This window comes from Lepidochelys olivacea (genome assembly GCF_965140295.1).
Source record: "Lepidochelys olivacea isolate rLepOli2 genome assembly, chromosome: 10".
In the NCBI taxonomy this organism is placed as follows: domain Eukaryota; kingdom Metazoa; phylum Chordata; order Testudines; family Cheloniidae; genus Lepidochelys; species Lepidochelys olivacea.
In genome coordinates, this window is record NC_140420.1 from 18,468,355 (window position 1) to 18,484,416 (window position 16,062).

Below are 16,062 nucleotides of genomic sequence, written 5' to 3' on the forward strand. Positions count from 1 at the left end.
CTAGCCTCTCCCATTCAGTCAGGCACATCTGTCCCCGTCATCTGTGTCCCGGCGCCTTCACTCAGCCACCCCTCTTCTCCTGTCCCCCATGTGTCCCTGCACCCCCATTCTCATTCACCCCTGCATCAGTACTGTCACCCCACTAGCTCCTGTGCCGGTGCTCCAGTCTCCTCTCCCCTCCCCCCCAGCCCTTCTGAATCCCAGTCTATATGACCCCCAGCAGCTCCATGTGCCACACTCCCTCCCTCCCTCCCCCCCCCCGGTCATATCCCGTTCCTCCTTATCTGTATGACAAAGTGGATATTTTGGAAGGTGGATATTTAAATGTGGCTTTGGTTTGGTGTGAAGTCAGATGTTACCTGTCACTTTCAATTAAATTACATGCTTTTAGTCTTGAATTTTATTGTGGTATACTGTCACTTAACCATAAAATGTATTATAAACATAACAATTAAAAGAAGTGTTGTAGCCATGTTGGTCCCAGGATATTAGACAGACAAGGTAATATTTCTTATTAGATCAACTTTTAGTGGTGAAAGAGATCAACTTTCAAGCTTATACACAGCTCTTATTCAGATCTGGGGAAGGTATGCAGTGTCACAGCTAAATAAAAGAGGGGGACAGATAAGGAGTAACCTGTGGTGCAAGAGACCATTCAAGGTGAAGTGAGTTGTTAACATCTCTAGAGTCGTAGGAGAAAAGAGGTGTAGTAGTTTACAGATTGTTGTAATGAGCCATAAATCCAGTGGAGATACATCTGCAGGTTTTGCATCTGTTATTTCTCTTAAAACTGCCTTCACCAAACAAGGAAACTCCAGAGTGGAGTGTTGCTTTACTTGTGGCAAAAAAGCCTTGATGACATATATTCTTTCTGTTTGAACTGAAAAAAATGAGAGAGAGAAGTTGTAGATCAAATAAAAATACATAATAAAAGATTATCCTTTACTATAATTTTCCAGTTAATTACATAATATACTGTACATAGTTTCAAAGTAAGGAAGTTATAGGTCTCTGTACAGAAATTTGTTGGGTCCTGAGGGAATGGTGAAATTTTCGTTAACATCTCAGATGCACAGCTCTTGGAGAGAAGCTTTATAATTGCTCTTTGGGTCCACTGCATCTCAACATCATTTGGACTTCAGTTTTTAAATTTCCTAATTCCTGCAGCTTTAAAAGACATACCTGTTCCAAGCAACTGCTATGGCTGCTGGAAGATGGTCTGCGTAATAGTCATATTTGTTTTTCATCTTCCTTATATTGTGAGGCAGTTTGGCTTCTGGAAGTGGTGTTGCTGAGAGAGGGCCTATCGACCATTGGTGATCTTGTGTCAAAAAATCTAGATGAGTTCTTCCCTGGTTGACTGGAGGGGTCAGGTAGGGAAGAAATGTTAAAAGGTTGCCTGCATGGCCTGAAATTTTCTTTCCATGTCTGAGCTTCAAGATTGAGTTCTTGCCAATCAGACAAAGGATTGTGAAGGCCCAATAGACTATTCTTTACCCTGTACAAATTGGCAATCCTGCGGAGAGATGGGCAGAGGAAAGTCCCCCACACAAAGTGCTGCAGGAGACATGATGGAACAGAAGGTTTCTTCCATTCACTATGTCAATTCTCAGAGAACTGGTTCTTTCAGAATGGCAGTGGCATTTGGCTGTCACCATAGGACAGTATGAACACCACTGGGCTGTGCAGTACCATGAGGAGGCGCTGCAGGGCATTGGGCGGGTCATGCACAAGAGACCATCCTTTCTTCTGGGTTGGCTGATCAATGGTGAATCAGTATCTAATTAACTTCCAGGGCTTGTATAGCCTGGAAATGTGCAGGCTTTTAAGGAACATGATCCATTAGGGAAAAATGTTAGTTCAGAAAGGTTTTTAGAATTTAAGGCCGTGACAGCATTTTAAATTTTATTTAACTGATAGTGGAAGTGTTTCCAGTTTAAGTATACGTTGTGCACTTAGAGTTGACCAGTGGTTCTCAATTTTTTGTATTGGTCAGCAAGCTTCTGAATGCGACCCGACCCTCTCCCCGCCCTCCCTTACAAATTAGAAATACTTAAAAAAAATATTCAATACTGTTATAAATGCTGGATGTGAAGTGGTGTTTGGGGGTGGAGGCTGACGGCTCGCAATCCCCACATTACCTTGTGACCCCCTGAGGAGTCATGACCCCCCAATTTGAGAACACCTGGAATAGACTCTGTTCCAAATTTAAAAATGTTTTTCCAAATAATAGATTTGTTAGTACACCATGTGTGAGTGAGGATATTCGTTGACACATGCAATTTTTCAAATTGACAATGTCCCTTTTAAGTATTTCTACCTGGAATTTTTTTTACTGGCTATTGCTACAAATAACCCCTAACATCTTTATGACTGAAACTGGAGAACTTCCTCTCAGTGTTTTTTCACCATTTCCCAGAGTGTACAAGATAATGTTTACCTGTTAATAGCAGCAGCAGGTCTGGAACTGGAAATAAGCAGGCAGCAAGGAACAGGTGGGTAAGTGCACAGAGGATGGGTGGGCCCTAAGCCTGTTTACACTCAAGCCCACCCAGAAGACCTCTCTAAGCATAAATAACACCCTTAATCTTTTTAAGGGATTTTAAAAAACTCAAACATATGTATTATTTTGAAAATTGAACTTCGATTTTTTTTAACTCTAATTTCAGTTTGATAGTGTCCCTTTAATTTAGTCTGAACAAGTGACCCAGAAACTCAAAGGACCTAGCAAAGCACTTTTGCATATGAAAGTCTAAAATCAAGCCAAATAACAAATTCAATTTTTTTATAATTAAAACTGGAAGCCTTTTAATTATTTAAACACTTTATTACATTGGTATAACGCAGTACTAAATAGACAATGCAATAACGTTCTGATTTCAAACCAATTTTTTCCCAGGTGGCTACAATGTCAATGGAGGATCTGGGGAAAATACTTATGGTCGGAAGTCGGTGGGGCAAGAGCTGAGAGTTAACAATGTGACCAACCCTGATTTTACCAGTGTTCAGCATGGAAATCGTGCTTTAGCCACAAAAGACATGAGGAAATCACAGGGTAAGAATGCTATGTGTTTACAGGAAGAATAACAGTAAATTATTTTGAAGTGTAAAATTGTAAACTTCCAAAGGTAGGTTGACTGCAGATTAAAAGTATTTGGGGAAAAATACACAATTTAAAAACAAATGTTTTGGCTATATTGTTACATGGGAAAAAGAGAACATGAAAATATGACTCTCTAATTTGACAGCTCAGTTTATCTTCTAAAGTGAGGAGCGTGGTCTACTTAGTGATAAGAGCAAGATGGGAATCAGTCATGGGCTCTGCTCCCACTACATCAGAGACTTCCTATGTGAAGTTGAACAGATTTTCAGCCTTATTTTTATGATGGTTTAATTTGAACAGTGTTTGCATGAAAATAGGATTTGTTTTATGACTAAATGAAGTTATAAACACTAACTACAGTTGTGTTACTTAGTCCAACAACAGCTGATCGTTATAATTACACCTCTACTCCGATATAATGTGGTCCGATATAACATGAATTCGGATATAACGCGGTAAAGCAGCGCTCCGGGGAGCAGGGCTGTTTTACCTTGTGATATCAGAATTCATGTTACCACAAGTGGTTCCTCTGAGCCTCCCCGCTCCCCCCCCTTACTTGCTGCGGCTCCCCCATCCCAGTTCACCTCCGCTCCGCCCCCTCCCATGAGTGCGCTACAGCTCCGCTTCTCCCCCTTCCCAGGCTTGCCGCGATTGACGCGGCAAGCCTGGGAAGGGGAGAAGAGGAGCTGCGGCGCACTTGTGGGAGGGGGTAGAACGAAGGTGAGCTGGGGCGGGGGGGCGCAGAGGAACCTCTTCCAGCCCCAGATCACCTGTGCTCCGCCTCTGCCTCTTCCCCTGAACCCGCTGCCGCCGCTCTGCTTCTCTCCCACCTTCTTTCCAGACTTCCCGCACCAAATAGCTGATTGGCGCAGCAAGCCTGGGAGGAAGAGGAGGAGCGGAGCAGCGGCGGTGGGCTCAGGGGAGGAGGCGGAGCGGAGATGAGCTGGGACGGGGAGCTTGGTTTTCCTCTCCCTACCCCGATATAACACGGTCTCACCTATAAGACAGTAAGACTTTTAGGCTCCCGAGGACCGCGTTATAGCGGGGTAGAGGTGTAATTAGTGGTTCCTAAAGGCCTCCACCAAAATTGACTGTGCTACGCAATTTATAAACAAATAGTAATGGACAGTCCTTGCCCCAGATAGTTTAGTCTACTTTAGGCAAGACAGACAAAAGCTGTGAGAGAAGAATACTATCTCCATTTTACAGATTAGAAAATGGGGATACAGACTGACTTATTCAAATAGAGATTTTGTGGCAGAGCCAGGAATTAAACCTAGACCTCCTGAGTCCCAGTCTAGTTCCTTAACAACAAGAATGTCCTGCCCTTTCTGATCTCTTCAGATGAGCCATAAGTAGATGAATGACTAATAGCTGTCCCTGTTTTAAGTCTCATGTCTCTAGTAATAGAATTTAGGGGTGAGAAGAGAGAATATTTTTCAGTATTAGCAGAATATTCTTAATAGTATGTATGTTTCTCTTGAGCAAGCCACAGCTCTAAGTTGCTTCTTAAAGTGCAAAAACTACAGTCTTTAAAAAATGAAATTTAAAAGTAACCATCTGTGACTAGTACACATCTGTTCATATTTCATCTGTCTTTGGACTCAACAGTTTGAGGGCAACTTTTTATTGGGCAGAGTTCACTAATTGGTGGTGTAATCTCTTAGCAAGTTATGTTAAAACTTGGTGTATCCTTTGAAATATAGAATAATTTTTTTGTGGTAGGATTTTATTTTTAATTTCTTTGTTTGCCATGATCTGAATGTGGTTTCTTTACAGTTGTTTAAATATGGAGGTTGTCTTACTATGAGGGGTAATTAGCATGTTGCAGAAACTTCCCTATTTTGCAAACAAAGTCTTTTGCAGGTGTCCTGTGTTTAACGCTTTGCTTTGCACAACTTCATGTTCATTTTGTCCTTCTGACTTGGTTTTCAGCATATGATTTAGGCTCAACTAAGTGGCAGTCTCAACATTTTATTATGTAATAAAGGTCAATATTTCATTTATTAATCAAATTGAAAGAAAGCTGTTTTTAACAGAATTATAAACTGGAAGACTTTTTCATGGAGAAATGAAGTACGTCTATCTAAACCAGTAAACTGTCTTTTTGCAGTTTCATATTGTCGTTTCTTTTTGTATATAAAACAGCACAGCTGCATTTTAATTGAGAAATAAATGTACAGTTCTTGCTCTGAAGAGATTACAAACAAAAGGATAGACACACAAGATGAGACACCAGGAAGTCAAGAGATGAAGATTTAATTACTACAGGTTTAGTTATTTCTGTTAACTTTAGATCTACAAGTTAAAACTGAAGAGCCTGCCAGTTTGCTCTACCTCCAGAGCTGCAATTGGTGACAGAAATCCCTCTGCGCAAGTTTAGCACTGCCTTATTCAAGACATTTCTAAATTAGTTACTAAAGAGTACTTATATTCTTATTCCTAACTATAGTATAACTAGTACAGAGTGCATTTCAGAAAAGTAGTTTCTCTCTAAGGCTCCGGTGACCTGTTTCTCTGCAACTCAAATGCTACAGAAACTGGCTGACAAGGCAAAAGAAAACTTTGAGCAAAACTACTCATCCTGTTCCTCTCCTTCGTTCCACAGTGGGTCAGAGATTTGTGATTTTCTGTTTTCAGATGAGTCATTACAGTGCCCTTACACCCTGCTCTCCTATCTCTGTAGCTCAGCCATGTATGGGACATTGGCAGGTAATCTTTGCAGAGCAGCTGCCAAATAAGTCCAGCAGCCAAAGGCTTCTCAAATTAGAGTGATCTTCTTGTAGCAGGGATTCCAGTTCCTAGAGTGGGAATTTCATGGAAGAAATTCCAGCTCTTGCATTAGCAACACCAGGAGCTGACTGTGGTTCCTTCAACACTCCTCACTGGATATATGGTGTGCTTTCCCATTTCTTAAGACCATGACTTCCAGATAAGCCAAGAGAAAAGGAAAATGAATTCAGTCTACATGGCTATAGTACAGCTGAATACATTGTGCTCAGTTCCAAGAAAGAAATTACAATGAGGAAGTAACATGTTCTCCAAAAGCCTTTTTGAAATTCTTTGAGCTTTTGGGGATGTATAGACATGCTGGCCAGAAACAAGATGTACATTAGACTGCGTCAAGTTTTCCTTGCCATTTCCTTTTCATAAAGATGCCCAATCACCTATCTTCCTCAAAGTTTTAAGACTCTGAACTAATGGCTGATGAGAAACAGATTCTCAAATGCCTTTTTTTTAAACCAGGCAGGGCAGCTACAACAATCAAGACCTGTCTGGAAGGTTGGGAAGCACCTTTCCCAACCAGAATAGTACAAGGAGTGTGGTCTCCTAGGGTGAAATGACCAATTAATAGTTTACCAGAACAGAGTGACAATCCACAATGGTCTCAAACCATTGATCTAGTAGTCAATGATGACTAACCGTAATCTTTCTCATGCTCCATATGTCTTAAACAGCAGGGAAAATCTAGCCAACCAGTCTTCCAGAAGGAGCCCTACATTCCCCTTTAAACAGGGGAAGAAAAACTACTATCTATCTGAACTCCCCCATTCAAGAGAACACCATCACAGTTGGCTGGCTAAGTAAAGAACGGATGAATTTTATGGATTGGAGTTGCCACTTCCTGTCTTGGTATTAGTAGTAAAATTGGTTGGCTTTCAGACCTAAGGGCATCCAAGCAAAACTACAATTCTTCTTTTTGTATTTTTACCCACGAGACTAAAACATGGAGCAGTAGCCACTCTCAGTTAGGACCAAGGGAGCTCTTGTCCACGTTTACTTTTTTCTTCAGAACCAGAGATCTCACTGAAGATCAGAAGAAGAAGAGCAATAGTCTTTCTTATCATGCAAACCTGATGTAGGATACCATGTATTTGGGGATCAACAATCTCTCGGAAATAATCGGTTTGTTCCACACAGGAAGAATCTGCTAGCATAGGAATCAATGCCATATCAAGATCCTACCAGATAGAAGTTAGCTGTCTGGTTGTTTAGGTTATCTAATTATTCTCTTTTCCCCAGTGTTAACATGCCTTTCTCATCAAAGAAAGAATTATGAATAAAGTCTATGTATGCCTGTTGGTATTCAAACACTAGAACAAGGTTGGACAAATCACTGCTAATTCTCATTAAGATTGTACAAGTGCGGGATTTTTTATCACTATGGTATGGATAAAGATGAATCCATGTGGAGTGCATATTTCCTCTATCCTTGTTTGTTCTCATAGTAATGACTACGATTTTCCATCCATCCAGATGTTAAGATATAGCTTAAAGCAGACTCTCTATTACTTCTGATAGATGAGCAGTTCATTTTCCTCAGTTCTTCTATCTGATATTAAAAATATTTACTGAAAATTGATTTAGGTTTCACTGTACATTTTATTTATCAGAGTCTTTTCACCTTCTCATGACCTGATTTGCAGTGAGGGATCTCAGGGGAAACTCACTTATGTTTGTTCTACTTAGACAAACAGGTACCAAACATAGATTCTATTTCTGAAGTAAACCAAACTTTTCATAGTTCTGGAGTAGTTCTGATGTCATTTGGTAAGATTCTCTCTGTGTAAAATAAATCTGACAAATTTTAGACAACTGCAGAGTCATCAAGATTCCTGAAGCTAGTAGGTTACCATCTTATTTAGCAAAAACAACGAGGAATCCTTGTGGCACCTTAGAGACTAACAAATGTATTTGAACATAAGCTTTCGTGGGCTAGAACCCACTTCATCAGATGCATGGAGTCAACTGTCTGTAATGGGCCACTCTCTTACCACCTCAAAAGTTATTTTTCCTCCCTTGGTATCCTGCTGTTAATAGATTTATCTCGTTAGATTGACCTCACACTTGGTAAAGCAACCCCCATCCTTTCATGTATTTATACCTGTTCCTGTATTTTCACTCCATGCATCTGATGAAGTGGGTTCTAGCCCATGAAAGCTTATGCCCAAACAAATTTGTTAGTCTCTAAGGTACCACAAGGACTTCTCGTTGTTTTTGCTGATACAGACTAACATGGCTACCCCTCTGAAACCTGTCATCTTATATAGGGCTCCAACTCGCCTATCAGTAATTACCTTGTGGACCATGGAATGGTACATCTCAAATGAAGGTACTGATCAGGTAGTAAATTGATCACTCATTCACTAAACAATACAAAACTTAAGTGGAGTCCATACTCAACACAACATTTGGACGGAAAGGTTTGCATGTAGTAGTAACTTGTTAACTTACATTTATTTTATATTACTGTGGCACAAAAGAAGCCCCGACTGAGATCATAGCCCCATTTGCTCTGTACATACACATATATTATAAACAGTCCCTGCCCAGAAGATCTTGGAGTCTTAAACAAGACAGAGAGGATGGAAGAAATAAGTATGATGCCTATTTTACAGATAAAAAATTCTGTATTTGTCTCTCTTCTAACATTAAAACAACATGACCTGCCACCCTCGGTGGAGTGTCAGTACTTAAAACAAAAACAGTTCCTAATCTTTCAGTTTGGTGTGGATGCCCTAGGCCTGCTAGAGGCCCCAGAGTGACAGGAAACCTTGGAAATGCCTCATAAACTCCCCAAGTCCATGTCTGCTATATATGCTTTATATATGCTTTAGTCTGGAGTTCTTTGTGTAAGCATATGAAGGTGAGTTATCACAGCCCTTAAAAGAATCTCAGTAGCAGAGCATATTACAGAATGTTACAAATGCTTCTGTGGATCTCAGGCTATGCCTGACACAGCAAAAGATTCTATTCAAAATGTATTGGACTCCACGGAGGTTTTGCAAGATGAGGGCTTTGTCCTCTGATGTAAGTTGGTGCTGTAATAGAGAAAAAGGAACCCTTCTGCATGCTATGGGACTGTCGAACAGCCAGGCAGTTGTGGAAAGAGGTGGACACAAGTGATACGCTTCTTCAACCAGATCTCAGTTTAAAATTATTTCCTAGGTTATGTACCTACTATGCTTGGTTTAACTCCACCACAAGACTTTGATTCTTGAGGGTTGCCATGATTATGAAGCTCATGATTTTACAAAAAATGAAGGAGTAGGCTTATGCTCGGAATAGAGCAATAGTATTCGGACCTGTCTGAGTGAGCAGCAAAAGAAAGAATATCTTACCAATATTGAGAGCACTTATATGAATTGGAAGAAATTTGGACCCTGTTTCTTGATACACTTGGATAAAGAATGCAGACAGCTCAAGGAATACAGACTTCCATTCTATCTGACTCCTCTGCTTTTTTTCCTCTCCTTTCATCTCCCCAGATCTCGCCTTCCCTTTTTTGGCTATTTGTGTGTATTTTTATTGTTACCTCAATCCTAACATGTTGTCTCTGTGCAGTATTTTATTTTTGTATTGTCTAGTCTTGCATCTTTGACAAGCTGTAAAATTGCATAATTTTATTGAATAGCCTGTGAAATGGGTGGTATTTGGTAACATACAAGCTGTAAATTGTTTACTTTTTGTATTTTTTTGTTTCTTTATGAATACTAATAAAAATGATTGTCAAATCTGTGTTCTACTGTTCTGAATTTCTGAAAATGTGTTGTTTCATTCCAGTTAAAATCTCTCCTGCTTGGGACATCAGCTGCTAAGATTTCATTTTAAGATCTTTGGGCCTGAATATACTGGAGATTAGGAAAGTTTTATATTCCCCTGAAAACTTCCTTTCTGTTAATAGTTAGGGAGAATAGGATCCTATAAGAAGTGGAGACATAATTACAGTAAAGGTATTCTGTTTTGTTTTATAAGTAGAAGACCCTGCTGCAGAGGCAGGAAAACAGAGCTGTTCAAAACAGTTAACCTGTTCTTATTGTTAATCCATCATAAAATTAAATTTATTTCAGTTTTGAAGTTATTGCTCTTCAACAGGCAGGGTTAGCCTAATGCTGTAACCACAGGTTTTGTTCTGCCTAAGAGCAACAAGGAGACCAAAGAGACATTATAGAGTGTGTACTATTTGCTAAAGAGAAGAAATTTTCAGGTATCTGAACCCATTTTTCTATTTCATTTTTTTAATTTGAGGCTAAGGTAAAGACAAAAATAAAACTGGGTTTTGTTTTTTCTCAAGAAATGGCTATGCTATTAAAATATACCCATGAATTTAAGTTCAGCTTGCTTAGTAAATACTCATACACCATTATAGAGAAAAAAATATTTTTCAGAGCGATCGTTGTCTTATTCTGACGAGTCTCGACTGTCAAATCTTCTTCGGAGAATTACTCGGGAAGACGACAGAGACCGAAGACTGGCTACTGTAAAGCAATTGAAAGAATTTATTCAGCAACCAGAAAACAAACTGGTTAGTAATGTTAACATGCAGTTCCATGTATCATTAAAATGTATAATATGTTCGTTTTCTAAATCAATTTTCTAAATGTTTGACTACTGAAGTGTAGGCTGGGTTAATGCACTTGTTTTTTTTTTTTGTTTTTTTTTTAAAGGGTAAACATTTCTGGGCCATGTGCCCTTTCTGTAGCGTTCAGGAAATGATTTATAGCTTGATTACTTAAGACATTTGCCTCAAAGCAAAACCACAAAATACGTGTGAGCCCAAGATGTAAATACGACATCCATTGTACAGCAGTCAGTCTGTTCTTTTTCTTCTGACTGCTCCTGGAAATATTTTCTTGATGATTTAAGTGCATTTTTACTTGAATTGAAATGATTTTCTTGTATTCAAAATAATAATTAACTTGAATATTTTTATTAAAAATTGAATACTTATATAAATCATGGATTACTGTGGCAAGGTTCGCAGCTGAGGGAAATACAATTTTCTAGAAAATACAGATGGGGGGAGGGAAGAGCTTCCTACAATGGTACTTGGGGAACCAGAAGCACCCCATCCCCATTTCAATTATGAGCTAGCTTGATGCAAATATCATTGTCTCACCAGTAGTTTCCCAGCTGTTGAACAGGGACGGGTGATAGATTAGAATCCTGTGAAACCTGCGTGATAGATTATTTCACAAAAACGAACATTTGCTTAACACCAACCTCTCAGATCTCTCTGAAGGGCAAAATAGAACCACTGAAGCATGAACCTACTACTCCTTCCAGGGATCGCTGTCAAGTTAGCAAAATCTCATCGTTAACTGTATAATATAATAAATCTGAATCCTGTCCATTACCAGGATTGGATTGATAGTTAATGATTAAAGGGCAGTCTCTGTGTTGCAAACCAGACTTAAAGCCAGTTAAAAGGGGCAAGGTCATAAGAGGGCTCCACATGGAGTTAATTTTGCTATAGCCATCTTACTATCTTTGCCCAAATAGGAAAGATTATGGCAAAATAGCTTTAGTTCCACTGCAGCCCTCTGACTGACTTCACCCTTGATCCTGTGTAACAGGATAGCTTGCACCTTTTAAAGGTGAGAGGCCTGGGGCCAGCTAATCTTAGGGAAGTAGGCACACCTTTGCAGGGATCAGGTTAGTTCCCTATAAGAGCAGCAGGAACCTGCAGAGAGAGGGGATGCTCAAGGAGAGAGAACCAGAGGAAGCTGTGACAGAGACTGTAGAAGAGTTGTTGTGCACACGAGACCTTTGTCCAGGCAGAAGGGTTTGGGCCTGGAAGACAGAGAACAAGGCTGAGGACCAGGGAGAGCAGATTCCATGGGAAAAGAGAGACTTCAGCCAGGTGAGGCTGAGAGTGGCTTGCCAAGACAGGAAAGAGCTGGGGGGAGAAAAGAAGTCCCAGGACTGAGGATAGTTTTGCCTTTCATGCCAATAAATTAGATCCTAGGAGAAGGGGTGTTATTTAAGGAGCCCCTTGAAGGGGGGAAATTGAGGCAGGGTTGCCTGTTGAGTGACTTCGGCTGCGAGAGGGCGTGGAAGGCAGTCCTTATGATGAAACTCTGGCTGCAGGCCTTTACCATGAGACTGTGCTGCAATTGTTAATTGATATCTTAGCAATAGACTGAGTTCAGATATTGTCTGTGTTGATTATTTTAGGTCAGCTACCATAAGGGGCACAAGTCCAGTTTGCAAGTTGGAAGTCAAAGCTTTGTGAGCCCATCTAGTATTTTAAAAATGAACTGAAACAGAGAAGACATTGCATTTGTCTCCTCTAAATACAAATTTGCTACCATGAAGGCATCCAGTCTGGCCACAACAGAAATATTACTGTTTCTTGGAGAAGGCAGCCTTGATTCAGTAGACAGTATACCTCTCAAAGACATTCTGGTGGTTAGGGCTTCCTTGTTCTGGAAGAAAGTGTTTTGCCTCCTCTGAATCACTGTTAGACACAATAAGAGTCTTCTAATCCCATTCTGCAATTTACAAAGGTTTGGTATTATAGACCTGAGGTGTGAGAAACAAAGAGCAAATTTGCCAGTATTTACTTGTTGGCGAGAGAATGAATCTATGCAGGTAAAATAGCTACATGGGATATTTATGAATCTCCTGTTCTGCAGCAATTGGTGCTGAGTTCAACAGTCTTGCTATCAACATCAGAGGCTTCTTTTGAAAATCATATAAATGTTTTTCCCTCTTAAAGTTTAAACCAGTGCACTTTTCTCATGCAAATGAGACCTACATCAGTTACTCTCCTTTAGCTTATTTTACAGTAACTGTAAAGTTTTTCCTTCTGAAAATCAGTGTGGTGTTGATTTCTGCATCATATTGAGTATCTTCTTTTATTGAATAAATCTTGTTTGGTCTTGATTATTAAAAACGAGGAAATGCATATTCCATTAAGGATTCCTACGGTCTATCAGGCATATGAGAGGAGCTATTATATATATGTCTTTAAAAAAATAAATAAAGGCATAAGAATACTCCCAGTGAAGTGCATGCCTGTTTTATGCTTTTCATAGCCACAATGCTGTTAAAACTTCTGAAGGAACCCACTACTCATAAAAAGTCTTATCTGATGCTGATTGGAATAAAAATTAAGCATAAGTAGCTGGGAGGTCAGACTACTTTTACATGTGAATTTTAGTTCAAATGTATTTATAAGCATCTTTTTGGAATCTAACATAGGCCTGTTGCCCTCCCACCCCTTGTGGATCTTACATGTTTTAGGCTTAGTTGTAACTGTCAAGCTCTCCAGTGGCCTTGGGATTTTTCACACATATGCTCAGAAAAAAATACTGATGGGCATCTGTGAGCATTTCATGTTGTTTATTTTGGGGTGGAGTATAAGTGTGTGTGTGTGTGTGTGTGTTTTAATGTGGGAGAAGTTAAGACTCCTCAAAATGGGACAGTTGAGAGCACTGTCATCATTTTAGTTTGCTAGCATGAAAGCAGGACTTCAAAATTAAGGGTTAGCCTAGCTGAAAATATGAGGACTTGCTAAAAATCTCTTCATCTCATTTCATTTTACTTGTAGGATCTTGGCTCAGGCTCTCACTATTTATTAGTCAACCTCTTCCCCTGCCCTTCTCCATCCTCAATCCAACCTCAGTTTTTCATAATCTTTTTAATTTAGACTTTTCATAACACTAGGGAAGATACAGTAGACTTGCAGATATATTTCTCAGAACACAGTGCTAATGCCCATCAAACTTGTCCTTAACTCAACAGTGAAGGAAGTTTTAGGGTAGACCCACAAACAATTAGAACAGTAAGTATCATACTTCTCACACGTGGCCTGTCAGAACATTGTCAAAGCCTCTCCACAGTGTCAAACTTTTAATATATTTTTAAAGGAAATATTTTCTTTAACTTAGACCATTCCAGGAAGTACACTTTTCATCACTGAAATTTTTAGCTATGAGCAGATAATGTTCTTGACATAATCTTGAGCCAAAACTTTAAAACCTACTCAAGACAAAGATTTTTAGTGAGCCATAATATCTGTAGGCACTAGGTCAGGGGTGGGCAAACGTTTTGGCCCAAGGGCCACATCTGGGTATGGAAATTGTATGGTGGGCCATGAATGCTCACGATATTGGGGGTTGGGGCGTGGGAGGGGGTGAGAGCTCCAGCTGGGGGTGTGGGCTCTGGGGTGCAGGAGGGTGGGACCAAGGGGTTCAAAGGGCAGGAGTGGGATCCAGGTTGGGGCAAAGGATTGGGGCATGGGAGGAGGTCGGGGTGCAGACTCCAGGCAGTGCTTACCTCAAGCAGCTCCTGGAAGCGGCATGTTCCCCCTCTGACTCCTACACAGAGGTGTGGCCAGGTGGCTCTGAACGCTGCCCCGTTCGCAGACGCTGCCCCTGCAGCTCCCATTGGCCCTGTTTGTTGGCCAATAGGAGCTGTAGGGGTGGCGCTTGGGGAAGGGGCAGGGGCCGTGTGCGGAGCAGAGCTGCATAGAGCAAGCCCCTGACCCCGCTCCATGGCAGGAGCTCGAGGGCCAGATTAAAATGTCTGAAGGCTCGGACGCGGCCCCCGGGCCATAGTTTGCCCACCCCTGCACTAGATGCCACCACCGTTTTTGCATTCTGTCTTGCAAAGCCTGCATAAGTCTTTCCCTTCCTTGTTCCATGGTATCCTGTGCCTTTTCATACTTCCTTTCCCAGAAGCAAAGGTTCCCCAACTTGTTTTATAATGACACCATGGTATTCTGAGGGAGTCGAGCACGCAGTCCCTCTCATTTTGCCATTGTTTTCTGAAATGGATCAGCATTGATCAGAATGTCAGATTTTTGAAGTGACCACACACTTTTTCCCCCAAGCACGTTAGAAGGTAAACCTGTTTTATAAATAAAAAAACCATAAAAGTAGGCGTATTAGTTTTTAAACATGTCATGTTTTTTGTTATCGTGCCTAACGCTATTGCAGTTGATGTATTTTTGTTTGACCATGCATTGCAGTGTATATACCGTGCAAGTAACTATTGCTCTAGCTTCAGCAATAATTTCCTTTGCAGAATAAGAGATGTTACTGTTTTCCAAAGTTAGGGTCACCTAACAAAACATGCTTTTTTTTTTATTTTTTATTTTTTTTAATAAATACCCCCCAGCCTTAATTAATCAATTAAAGGGTTATTCTGCTGATATACCTGATGGTCAGCATAAAATTGTGTACCCGTAGAAGACACGACAGTAGAATCTCAGAGTTACGAACACCTTGGGAATGGAGGTTCGACATGTTCGTAACTCTGAACAAAACATTATGGTGGTTCTTTTAAAAGTTTACAACTAAACATTGACTTAATACAGCTTTGAAACTTTACTATGCAGAAGAAAAATTCTGCTTTTTTTTTTTTAAGTTGTTTACATTTAACACAATATTGTATTGTGTTTTTGGGGTTTTTTGTGTCTCTTCTGCTGCCTGATTGCATACTTCCGGTTCCAAATGAGGTGTCTGGTTGATTGGGCAATTTGTAATTCTGGTGTTTGTAACTCTAAAGTTCTACTGTACTGGAGATAAGGCTCTCTTCATGTTTGTGATGCAACAGTATTAGTGAGAACTACGTTTAGGCTTAATTGCAGTATGTTAGTAAGCTTTTCTAGCCAGTGCAGATAGGTATGAAACATAATCTGTAGCACAATATTACAAATCTATTTAAAATAATTCATAGCTGTGTATGAGGTCCAGCGAAGATCTAATAGTAGTCCACTGTTGCTAATAATGTTTTAATGTGAGTGTAGGAAGGGTCTAAATTGCAGTAGCAATTGTGACAGTTTTAAGTGTATATCCTTTAACTATTGCAGGTACTAGTTAAACAACTGGATAATATCCTGACTGCCATACATGATGTGCTTAACGAAAGGTAAGCTGCAATAAGCTAGAAAAACGAAGCAGTCCAAAAGTTTTAAAGGGACACTGTTCACTTGAATGTTTTCAAATTGACTAATTTCTAAAATGTCTATTTTCTTATAGAGCACCTTTTCAAATATTGTGCCCTGACTTAAAATAAAAAGTCCTTTTAAACATTTTTAAGTGCTTTTCTGCTCCTGTGTTAACAGCAAAGGTGAAACTGACTGTTGGAAGTATGTAGAGTCAGTTTCACAAAGTAAACACAGTGCAAAAAGACATTTTTCTCCAACTGTCTATGCAGTAATACTTCAT

At 40.0% G+C, this 16,062-nt stretch overlaps 1 protein-coding gene across 2 annotated transcripts in view; it reads left to right on the forward strand.

Annotated features, from left to right (window-relative positions):
* SMG1 (SMG1 nonsense mediated mRNA decay associated PI3K related kinase) overlaps positions 1-16,062 on the forward strand; it is a 117,850-nt gene that overhangs the window by 22,102 nt on the left and 79,686 nt on the right. For both annotated transcript variants that reach the window (XM_084642090.1, XM_084642089.1), the window contains exons 3-5: positions 2,900-3,055; positions 10,273-10,409; positions 15,705-15,763. In XM_084642090.1, coding sequence (XP_084498216.1) covers positions 2,900-3,055; positions 10,273-10,409; positions 15,705-15,763 — 352 coding nt within the window. The remainder of the gene's footprint in view (positions 1-2,899; positions 3,056-10,272; positions 10,410-15,704; positions 15,764-16,062) is intronic.